Source organism: Pelophylax lessonae (genome assembly GCF_965119305.1).
Source record: "Pelophylax lessonae genome assembly, chromosome: 6".
Classification (NCBI taxonomy): Eukaryota; Metazoa; Chordata; class Amphibia; order Anura; family Ranidae; genus Pelophylax; species Pelophylax lessonae.
Window position 1 is genome coordinate 142748820 of NC_138773.1, and position 12510 is coordinate 142761329.

Sequence of the window (12510 nt, forward strand, 5' to 3'; positions counted from 1 at the left end):
TACAAGATTGTTGAATTCTCTACCACAAGAGGTAGTTTCTGCGGGAAGTATGGTGGCTTTCAAAAGACTCTTAGACTTACATCTCAAGGATCAGGACATTACGCGCTATGTGAGATGATTACAGCAACACACACCTACACAGGTTGAACTGGATGAACTATTGTCTTTATTCAACCTCACCTACTATGTAACTATGAAAATGGTATCATTAGTAGTAATCAGCATGGATTCATGAAGACTCGTTCTTGCCAGACTAATCTAATAACCTTCTATGAAGAAGTGAGCTGCCATTGAGATAAAAATGGATTTTTGTAAAATCTTACCGTAAAATCCTTTTCTCTTAAGCTCATTGACAGACGCAGTCCTCTTGATTAATATCAAATTGGGTTATACTGCCCTCTACAGGAGTAGGACACTAGGCAGAAGGAAAACGTTCTGGCCACACCTTAGGGGCAGTCCCAGAGGGTATATCCTCTCTCTCCCTGCTACAGGATGTCAGTTATGTCACAAAGCAGTGTCAGAGAATTTAACCCAACCCAACTCAAAAGTAGAGGGGTGGGTACTGTGTCTGTCAATGAGCTTAAGAGAAAAGGATTTTATGGTAAGATTTTACAAAAATCCATTTTTCTCTGTCGTTCATTGACAGACGCAGTCCTCTTGATTAATATCAAATTGGGACGTCCCAAAGCAGTGCTACAAATGAGGGGTGGGATAACAGAAATCAAAATTTAAATCCAGAAGGCCCAACCAGTGCCGACTAGAAGTCTTAAAGGCTCATCAAACCAAAGGATGAGACCCAACTGAAAACCCAACAGAAAAAAACCCTCGAGGTAGACCAACGGTCTCCTCAAATTGCGGCCTGCAAAACCTTGCGGCCAAAAGAGGCATCCGCCGATGCCAACACATCAACTTTATAAAATTTTGTAAAGGTATGAACCGACGACCAGGTAGCCGCCTTGCAAACCTGGACCACTGACGCCTGAGGGCGGAAGGCCCAGGAAGCACTGAGCGCCCGAGTGGAGCCTTAACAGGGAACGGAGGATTCCGACCCTTAATAGAATAAGCCTGTACCACCGTCTGTCTGATCCATTTGGAGATAGTCGCGGCAGATGCAGGCAACCCCTTTTTGGGGCCATCCGTGATCACAAAAAGTGAATCCGTTTTACGAAACGAGTCCGTAGTTTTCAGGTATACCCTGATTGCCCGAACCACATCCAAGGAATGTAACGCACACTCCCGAGGATGACTGGGCTTAGGACACAGGGAAGGCAATACAATGTCCTCATTCAGATGAAACTCTGAAACCACTTTAGGGTGGAAGGATGGATTCGGACGTCCAGTGGGACTATGTCGCGGCCGACCCAGCGCGGAGCTAGGGCCTGCACGCGCTCGTAGGCTGACTGGGGTGACCACTGGATCTCAACATCCAGTCCGTCGCCCAGTTTCAGCATACTTGCTTGAAGATCTCACAGGAACAACTGGAGAAAAAAAGCTGCCTAAAAAAAATTTTTCTAAAAAAATCTTGCCAGGACCAAAGATCCCAGCAAGGAACTTAGGTCCTTACTCCTGACTAGACAGAAAAAAACTGACATCCTGTAGCAGGGAGAGAGAGGATATACCCTCTGGGACTGCCCCTAAGGTGTGGCCAGAACGTTTTCTTCTGCCTAGTGTCCTACTCCTGTAGAGGGCAGTATAACCCAATTTGATATTAATCAAGAGAGAGGACTGCGTCTGTCAATGAGCGACAGAGAAAGGAAGGCTTGTGGATGTAGCGTATCTGGATTTAGTAAAGGCATTTGATTTTGTTCCCCACAAAGGTTTACTGAAGGATGCTGGTCGCTGCAGGTTCCTTAGATGTCACATGCTGGAACCGCTACTTATTGACCACATGCAATTTTTTTTTGTGAATGGACTTTCACTCCTGTTTTATGCAGTATTATAGAGCTTTTTTGCTTTATGCTGTAAATATGGCATAAAGCAGTAGTGAGTTAAAATAGTAGTGAGGGAAAACACCTAAATACTGCATGCCATCTGGTTTTGAGAATGGAACCCACTGCTTATTTCATTGCACTGAGGAAGTGGATGGTGTGAATGTATTTTTTCAAGTTTTCGTGGCACCTGGGCAGGACTTCTCTGTTCTGGCTGTATGGTGTACGCTCTTTTCGGAGCTGCTTTCCACGTGATCTCCCTTGTCCCACGCTGCTGGCTCAGGTGCTTCATATTCCCCCTCTGGGTTTGGTACCAATAGGATCCCCTGAATAAACATTAAGTGAAACGCACAGTGATCCATTGGCACACACCACATAAGATTCCTGTTTGGTCCGGATAGCTAAGATCATCGCAGATTGAGTTTCCATATACTAGTTCTCTGCATATACTGGGCATGTGACAGGTTCTTTTGCACAACCATACTTACCCCTTTATGAGGAAATGCCACACAATTTTCACTGCACTATTTCCATTGATATGGTTTTAACATTTTTTATCATGTTGTCATAATACATTTTCTATTTTGTATTACATCGAGTACTCTTTCTTCCCTTATGGGATTATTGGTGGCAACCTTTAAAGTCCTATATATTTTCTTTCTTTTTTTTTTGGATGTGGTGCCACACATGACTGAGTCACGTCTCTATATTAACTTTGGGTATGAAAAAGTTAAATACCCTGTGGGTTATACTCACATTTTCTTTTCCAAGAGCTTTCAGGTGATCCAAAATCTGGCCAATAAGTGTATCACACAGTTTGTCAATCTCCGTCAGGAATTTTGCATCTCCTCCATAGAGGTTATCATTGGAGTCAACTAAAGATGAAAACAGATTAAAATGACTTTTACATGGCAAAATTGTAATGGTAGATAGAATTCCTTTTTGCATTATGTGCTAATGCTCTTTTAACCGTGGCTTTGCTAAATTTCCCAAATTCTCTAAAATACTAGCTGTAAACTAAAACACAAGTCTGTTACAAAGACATTTGAACATGAACATTCACAATTAGAATCTGCTCCCAAAAAACAAAGAAAAAAAAAAAAGAAAAGAAATCTGCTTCCCATTTGGCCATATAGTTAAGTTTTACCGGTGTTTCAGATTGTGGGGTATCAGACGCTTTTTGATGTATAAGATTAGTCCCCTACAAGTCACATTTGTAATGCAAAGCTTTTCGAAGGGAGTAGGAGAGAAAGCTAGGTTCACACTGCTGGGATACAATTGTGATCCGACTTTCAGTGAGGATTATGTAGTGCTACTTGGATGCATCTTTGATAAGGTTTGTATATTCTTTGGGGCCAAGATTATTATTATTATACAGGATTTATATAGCGCCAACAGATTACGCAGCACTTTACAACAAAACTGAAAACCATTGAAAATATTAGGATTTTTGTTATTTACCGTTTACCGTTAAATCCATTTCTCTGAGTTCATTGACGGACACAGCACTTCATATTCAGAACCATAGGGTTATATGGCCCCCACAGAAGTAGGACCCCACAGAAGTAGGATACTAGGTGGTATACATCCCCCTCTCTGCTATAGACCTTTAGTTTAGTAACAAGCAGTATCAGAGGTATCAAAACGCCATAGAGGGGTAAGTGCTGTGTCTGTCAAATTAACTCTTTGGTGCATTGACAGGCACAGCGATCCATATTCAGAACCAAAGGGACATCCCCAAGCAGTGCCAAAAACATGAGGGGTGGTACAAAGGACCCCAGGCTAAACAAAAGAAGCCAACCAGGAGCTCAACAAAAAACACCAGGAGCCCAACTTAAACAATTCACCCCCCAAAGAGGGAACAGGCCATCTAAACAGCAGCCTGCAAAACCCTGCGACCAAAAGAAGCATCCCCAGAGGCCAAAACATCCACTTTGTAGAGTCATGTGAAAGTGTGCACCGACGACCAGGTGGCCACCTTGCAAACCTGCGACACAGATGCCTGATGACAAAAGTGCCCGAGTAGAGTGAGCCGTCACAAGGAAGGGAGGAACCGGCCCCTTGATAGAATAAGCCCGAATCACTGTCTGTCTGATCCACCTAGAAATGGTCGCAGAAGCAGTGGACAGCCCTTTCCTTGGCCCGTGCGTGATCAAAAAAAGAGAGTCTGACCTTGAAAAAGACTCAGTGGCTGCCAGATACATCCGAACCGCATCCAGGGTATGCAATGCAAATTCCCTGGGATGACAAGGAAGGCAACACAATGTCTTCATTCAAATAGAAGTCAGAGACCCCCTTAGGTAGAAACGGCACGTGTGGATGAAGAACCACCAAGTAGGGAGTACAAGATAATGCCACCAGTTCCAACACCCTGCAAGCAGAAGTGATAGCCACCAAAAAAGCCACCTTCTGTGACAGCGCAAGCAGTCAGATCTCCCAAATATTCTTAAAAGGAGATTTCTGGAAAACAGAGAGCACCAAGTTCATATCCCATGGCGGTAAAAGAGTGTGAAAGTACGCACCAAGGAATGCGTGGCCAAGGCACGCTAAAAGAAGACCGCCAAGACAGGCACCTGGCCCTTGATGGTGCTCAAGGCCAACTTTCGTTCAACACCTGGTTGAAGGAAGGTCAAAATCCGAGCCACTGAAAAAGATCAAAGGTGAACACTGATCGACTCACACCACAAAATGTACCCTTTGCATGTACGATGGTCAGTCTTTCTAGAAGTAGACTTCCTTGCCTTCAGCATAGTTGGAATATCCGACCCAGGCAAATCTCTATCCTTCAGCACCTGGCTTTCAACAGCCAGGCGGTCAAAGCCAGCGATTGTAAAGCAGGATGGAAGATCGGCCCTTGGTACAGCAGGTCCTCCCCTGAGAGGCAGCCTCCAAGGAATATCGGCGACCAATTGCAGTAGGTCGGCGTACCAAGACCAAAGAGGCCAGTCTGGGGCCACCAGAATGACCGCAATGCCTTCGGCCTCTATCCTGCGCAGAAGCCACGGAAAAAGCTTGAGAGGAGGGAAGGCATGAATCAGACGATACTGGCCTTTGGGGCCACCAGAGCATCTGTGGCGTCCACCAGAGGATCTTGTGACCTTGCCACAAACCTGGGTACTTTTCTTTTGAGCCAAAACACTAACAGGTCCAACTCAGGGATGACCCACCACAGACATATCAAGTGAAACATGTCCGAAGGAAGGGACCACTCCCCTTGGTCCAACACTTGCCAACTGAGATTGTCCGTCTGCCAATTTTCCACACCTGAAAAGCACACAGCGAAGAGTGCTGGAACAAAGAGTTCTGCCCACAGGAGAATTCCAGAAACCTTCAGAGCTGCCAACACACCTTTTGTTCCGCCCGCTGTGGCACTGTCTGATGGGATCCGTCCCCAGAGCCCCGGGAGCTGATCCATCCAGTGAACCTGATCCATTCAGTGATCCAGGCACAGCCCGATCGCCCGAACTTCCAAGACATTGATCGGTAGCCTGGATTGTTCCAGCATCCAACAACCCTGAGCTGAGCTCAGCCCCAGGACAACTCCCCACCCGGACAGGCTGGCATCTGTCGTAGCCCCTGTCCAATACAAAGGGAGAAAAGACTTGCCCTGCTGATGAGCCGGAGAACAAAGCCACCAGATCAGGAAACCCCTGATTTTCTGGCTCAGACTAATCTGATTGTCCAGAGACTGGGGACACGTCCTATTTTTACAGGATCTCCCTCTTAAAGGAACTTAGTATCGAATTGTGCAAATGGGACCGCCTCAAAAAGGTAGACACCAACAGGCCCAGCACTCGCATGCAAGTCTGGAGGGAGGCCCACCTGAGGGACAGAAACAGATGAATCGCAAAATGCAACTTCTGGAATTTGTCCACAGGAATAAACACTCTGGCCAGAGTTGAATCCAGAATCAGACCCAGGTAATCCAATTTTCTAGATGGGATCAGGGCAGACTTCTGGTAGTTCAGAAAGCCAACCAAACTCCTTCAAGGTCTGGATAGTTACATATTTACATAGTAGTTGAGGTTCAATAAAGACATCAGTCCATCCAGTTCAACCTGTACAAGGTGTGTGTGTGTGTGTGTCAGTGGCATGCTCATTTCCCATAACCGATTGTTGTGATCTGTGAAATGCACGTCCAAGAGTCTTTTAAAAGTAGCCATACTCCCCACAGCTACCACCAATTGTGGAAGAGAGTTCCACATTCTCATCGCCCTTACAGTGAAGAACCCCTTACGCAGCTTAAGGTTAAACCGCCTCTCCTCTAATCTCATTGTGTGGCCACGTGTTTTCTTGCACTCCTTGAGACTAAATCGTTTTTTACCTATGCTGGGATCACCATTGAGGTATTTGTAAATCGCTATCATGTCCCCTCTCAGGCGTCTCCTCTCCAAGGAGAATAAAGCGCTTGTAATCGCTCCTCATAATTAAGGTCCTCCAGTCCCCTAATTAGTTTAGTTTCCCTTCTTTGGACTCTTTCCAGTTCCAGCACATCCTTTCTGAGGATTGGTGACCTGAACTGGACAGAGTACTCCAGGTGTGGCCGAACCAGGGTTTTATAAAGTGGCAGGATTATAGCTTTATCTCTGGAGTATATCCCCTTCCTTATGCATGCTAATATTCTGCCGGCTTTGAAAGCTGCAGCTTGACATTACTTAGTCTATCTTCCACTAGAACCCCCAAATCCTTCTCCATTCTGGATTTCCCCAGAGGTTCCCCCCCTAGAGCATAATTTGCGTTTATGTTTTTTGCCTCCAAGTGTAATACCTTACACTTCTCTACATTAAATCTCATTTGCCATGTAATTGCCCACTCTGTTAATTTGTTCAGGTCATTCTGTAAGATTTCTATATCTTGATGAGAAGCTATTGCCCTACATATCTTTGTGCCATCCGCGAAAACTGAGATTGAGCTACTGATTTCATCCTCTATGTTACTGATGAATAAATTAAACAAAATTGGTCCCAGGACTGAGCCCTGTGGGACCCCACTTACCACTCCAGACCAGTCTGAGTACACATTATTTATCACCACCCTTTGGACATGCCCATGTAACCAGTTTTCTATCCAAGAACAAACCTTGAGGTCGATGCCTGCAGACCTTAGTTTGTAGATTAAGCGTTTGTGGGGAACAGTGTCAAATGCCTTAGCGAACACCAGATACACCACATCCACAGGTCTTACCCTATCTAGCTCACAGCTCACCTCCTCGTTAAATGTTAGCAGATTGGTTTGGCAAGAATGTCCTTTTGTGAACCCGTGCTGATTATTGCCGATGATACTGTTGTACTTAGCAAATTCTTGGATGTAGTCCCTTATCAACCCTTCCAATAATTTACATACAATTGATGTCAGGCTGACCGGTCTATAGTATCCCTCCTCCCTTTTTTGAATATTGGTATCACATTAGCTTTCCTCCAGTCACCAGGTACAGTTCCTGTCAATATACTGTCTGTGACAATTAGGAACAACGGTCTAGATATAACCCTACTGAGTTCCTTGAGTACTCTCGTGTGCAAGCCATCCGGTCCAGGCGATTTATTAGTATTAATGCTATCAAGTCTTTCCTTGATTTCACCCTCTTATAGCTAATGCGGCAAGTCTTGCGGTGTTGTGCTAACCAGACAGTCCTGGTCTGTATACCCATCCTTTTCGTGGGTAAAAACCAAGGAGAAGAAAGTATTTAGCACAGTTGCCTTCTCTGTGTCCTCTGTATCTATCCTCCCATCATTGTTAATGATGTGTGCAATGTGCTCTGACCTCGCTTTCTTGCTATTAATGTATTTAAAGAATTTTAAAGGGTTTTTATTTTTACTCTCCTCTGCTATGTGCCTTTCAAAATCATTTTTAGCCATCCTGATTCCGTTTTTACATTTCTTGTTAGATTCCTTGTATTGGTGAAAAGCTGATAATGTCCCCTCCGATTTGTATTTCTTAAAGGCCATTTTCTTTCGTTCTAATAAGCATTTTTACATAACGGTTTAGCCACCTTGGTTTGACCTTGGCTCTTCTACATTTATTTCCCATTGGATCACACTGTGCAATACTTTTATTTACTATGTTCCTAAAGCATTCCCATTTTTCTTCTGTGTTCAGTGTTCCTAGGGTTCGGTCCCAGTCTATGTTCTCTATTATTGAGCACAATTTAGGAAAGTTTGCCTTCTTGAAGTTTAGAGTCCTTATATTCCCCTTGTGTCTTATTGTTCTATGATTTACTTTAAATGTAATCATCCTGTGATCTCCACGTTGTACGTCAATGCAGATGAGGACCCTGCTCCCAAGAGGAGGCCATCCAAATAGCCCAGCACAGCAATCCCTGCTGAAGTAGCAACTCCAAGACCGGGGCCAACACCTTTGTGAAGACCCGAGGAGCAGGGGCAAGACCAAAGAGTAACACCACAAACTGATAGTTCTCCTCTCCCACAGCAAAGCATAGAAAGCGCCGGTGTCGTGCACATATTGGAATGTGCAAGTAAGTATCTTTGATGTTGATAAGAGGCTAAGAAACCCCCCTGATGTAGGGATGCCACCACCGTTTGAGTGGACTTCATTCTGAATTTCTGTACCCGCACAAAACGGTTTAGGGCCTTAAAGGCCAGAATCAGGCAAACCTTGCCCTCCTTTTTTGGGGACTGTAAACAGATTTGAATAAAAAAAACCTTGAAACGGTTCCAATACCGGAACGATCACTCCTTGAAACAACAGCTCTTGCACTGCCCCAAAAAAAGCTTGCAGCCGATCCAAGGACAGAAGCACATTGGAGGGAAAGAACCTTTAATGAGGGCAAGGATGAAACTCTATCTTGTATCTAGACAGAATTACCTCATTGACCCATTAGTCATTTACCAAGGGGGTCCATGGGCCCAGAAATCATGGACATCTAAAGTGACCTTGTCCGCGGGTCTAGAGAAACCCACTTTTGGCTTGCCGGACCAGGGCCACTTGGAACCTCCCAAAGAGGGCTTGAAAGATTTGGAAACCTTGTCAGTGGCCCAATAACGAAAAAGCTTTTTGTGTGCCGAGAAAGAAGTGCTGCCTACCGAGAGGCTCGTTCCCCTTCCCAGACTGCGAAAGAAAGGTACTCTCCCCCCCCCCATGGGACTCTTAATGATGTCATCCAAGGTAGACCCAAACAGGCAACCACCTTGAAAGAGCAAATCAGTTAGAGCTTTTTTGGAAGATTAGTCCACAGACCAACACTTAAGCCACAACACGCCTAAGCACCAATGCCGAAAAAGAGAGCTTAGAAATCAAGGGAGCTGCATCCAGAGGCGCATCGCAGACAAATTGCAGCCCCTGGATCAACTGGTCCACCAACTCAACAAAGGCAGGGGAAAAAGGGGGGTCCACCACAAGTGGGACAGTCCACTTCTTCAGAAGTGACTCTTCAAAGGGATAGCACACCGCAAAAGTTTAGGAACCACAAAAGGGCAATTCGGCGCTCCCAATTATTGTAGACAAATTTGTTAAAATAGGGGTGATAAGGAAACACTTTTGCCGTGTGAGACGGCTTGTGAGTACCAAAAGGGACAGCCACCTCCGCAGCTGCTTCAGCTGCATCTTTCATGTTCAATCTTCCCGCACAGATGTAACAAGTGCATCCACCTGCACCTTCGCGCGCGCTGCTGCAGTTGTGGAGGAATCATACTATCTGACGGATCCGGGAGACAGAAGAGACCGAAGAGAGCGGAGGGCGCTTTTTACTAAGTCTTCACTCAAAGGCCACCTCCACCTGGGAAACCAAGGACTCGAGGATCGCCTTCAGTGCATCAATGGAAGGCTGGGACCCTGAGGGACCTGCTGCCTCCAAGAGGGGTTCACGGGGTAAAACATGCTCCTGAGATCTAAAGGAATAAAGGAGAACCCCCAAGCAAAAAACTGTTTGGCACCGCCGGGGGACCCACCTACCACAGCACTACAGCTGAGATACTCAGAGCATGTACACCCCAGTACCACAGCAGAGAGATTAAGGATTCATCGCTACCACTGGGGGTGCCTTGGTCGCCAAGCACTAGAAGAGATCAACATGCAGCATTCAGATAGGAAGAGAAGCCTGGGAATCCACACTAGAGGATAGAGGAGGGGCCCAGAAGGCACATCTGCCGCCACTCAATGAATGCTGAACCAACACAAAATGGCCGCCAGACCATAAAAAACATTGCTGCCTAGGGGGAAAACATAAGCCCAAAAAGTATGGCAGCCGTCCTGAAGACCAGACCCCAAGAAAATGGCCGCCAAGTGCACCACAAGGCTCCCAGGGACAATGGAACCCATCCCTGGAGCTGCGGCCCAGCATGTTGCAACGGGAGAGGGAAGCCAGGGTAACATGACCCCAAAACAAGTCAGCATCCCATCCTCAAATGGGGATGTCACCCCGCCAGCAACAGGCCCCCCAAGTGCTGGTACAGCGCTGGTGCCCACCATAGCAAACCCCCTCCTGGCCCACAGGACAACCCATGAAGGGGGAAGAGGTGGGGGAACCCCATAGTGTACCCGAGCACACAGTCAGAGGGGGGCCTTAGTGGAAAGAGGGGAACCCACAGATCTGAGCATCCCGTGGGGTACCCATGTCCACCCCGCACCGCGTCCAGGAGGAGAGAGGGTGACGTTTGCTCACCGAGCCACAGAAGCAGGCACCGCTCCAGACAGAACCCCTCTCCACCAAAGTGGGAGGAGGCTGTCTGCCAAAGGAATGCTGCGACTCGGACCAGGAGCCCAATTGTATGCGAACATGCAAGAGCGTTTAACTCGCTGGCTAGCCCCTGTCCAGTGGGGCTATGTAGCGTATAGCTCCAGTCTGCGTGCGCTCACTGGCCAGATTGGGGGGACCACTAGACTCAGATATCCAGCCCATCGCCCAGCAGTTGATTGTAGATCTCCAATGAAAAGAAAAAATCTGAAAGAATGCCAAAACAGAAAAAAATCCTAGAACCAAATATCCCAGCAGAAAGCTAGGTCCCTAATCCTGACTAGGCAGAAAAAAAACCTGAAGGTCTATAGCAGAGAGGGGGATGTATACCAGCTAGGACTGCCCATAGGCGTAGTCAAGTTGTTTTTTCTGCCTAGTGTCCTACTCCTGTAGGGGGAATGTAACCCTATGGTTCGGAATATGGAGCGTTGTGTCTGTCAATGAACGAAAGAGAAAATGCAATTTCCCTTGTCATGCAATTCCGTGTGACTCAAGTTCCATCTGAAATCGCACTAGTGTCAACCAAGCCCTAAAACGCTAATTAGGGGTAACACAGATTGCGCAAAGTGATTAACTTGATCAACGTCAACGAGAACTTAATTTTCAAGACCTCTCTGTCAACTTCATTGTGGCAAGTTAGTAAAGGTGCTAAGTGGTTGTAAACTTTTACATATACCCAGTGCAGTGACTAGCTTTAGGTGATAGACAGATAAAACTATTCAAACAGGATTAACGCTAATCGGAGCCCATGATGTCTGCAAAACATGGGGTGGATTTGAAGCGCAGCCAACATGTCCATATTTTGGTGAAAGATGATCGAGTCTTACGGAGTATGGAGGTAAGGTCTTCCATAGTGAAGGTGTGATCAACGGGCTGTAACCAGAACCTAATAGTAGGAATTTGTGTCTTTCTCCAGAGCACAGGGATTGGGGACTTGGCAGCGTTCAGTAGGTGGGGAAAAATAGAACGTTTGTATGATTTAGGAGAATCTTGGGAGCAGTGAAAGAGCACAGTCCAGGGGTCATCCGGGAGTGATACTCCAGCTATTTGTGAAACAAACGCTCTGACATCTGACCAAAATGGCCGCAGGGGTGGGCAAGTCCACCAGATATGAGCATGGGTGGTCTCCATATCACAACCTCGTCAGCATGTAGGGTGGTATTCAGGGTACAATTGGTGTAAACGTGATGGAGAATAATGCAATCTTGTTAACATTTTGAAGTTCATTTCAGTCAACTTGGAAGCTTAAGAGGATGTGTGGGGTAACTGGAATTTTTTTTCGCGTTGGACATTTGAGGGTGGACACTGCAGGTCAAGCTCCCAAGTTGTCAGATAGAGGGGATATTCAGAATGTTCAAAGGATTGAAGAGCAACATAAAATTGTGAGATACCTTTAGGAGCTTTGTTTGAAGCGGAAATGTGTTCAATAGGGGTGAGATCTTTGAACGATCTAAAAGGTTTTGGTAGGGTGCAAATAAACCGACAGTTGTAAGTGACCCCACTTATCCAGGTCTGTAATTGGTGAGGATGTTTTAAGTTGGCATAGTGGTCCTTCATGGATGTTTGTGATGAAGCTGGGGATGCAGAGTATTATCCCAGATTGAAAAGCCTGTGTCCAGCCGACATGGAGGGAAATATAGATGGTCCAGGATAGGTAGCATGGGGGAGTTAAAATCTCCTTGGAGTTTCCGCATGAGAGTCCCAGATATAAAGATTCCAGCAACTCAGATCACATTTTATTGTATTAAGTAGAGGCATGTAGTTAGCATGAAACAGTTTGTGAATGAAGGAGGTTAGGAAAATGCCAAGATATTTTAATGAGGAGGACTGCCATGTAAACAGGAACAAGGCTTTCAGGGATTGGAAATCTATTTGCGGTATGTTGAGTTTGAG

At 45.9% G+C, this 12510-nt stretch overlaps 1 protein-coding gene across 3 annotated transcripts in view; it reads right to left on the minus strand.

The window, feature by feature from the left end:
* Nucleotides 1-12510, minus strand: part of VPS35L (VPS35 endosomal protein sorting factor like) — a 1473617-nt gene that overhangs the window by 99670 nt on the left and 1361437 nt on the right. For all 3 annotated transcript variants that reach the window (XM_082262328.1, XM_082262327.1, XM_082262326.1), the window contains one exon: nt 2685-2803. In XM_082262328.1, the coding sequence (XP_082118454.1) occupies nt 2685-2803 (119 nt within the window). The remainder of the gene's footprint in view (nt 1-2684; nt 2804-12510) is intronic.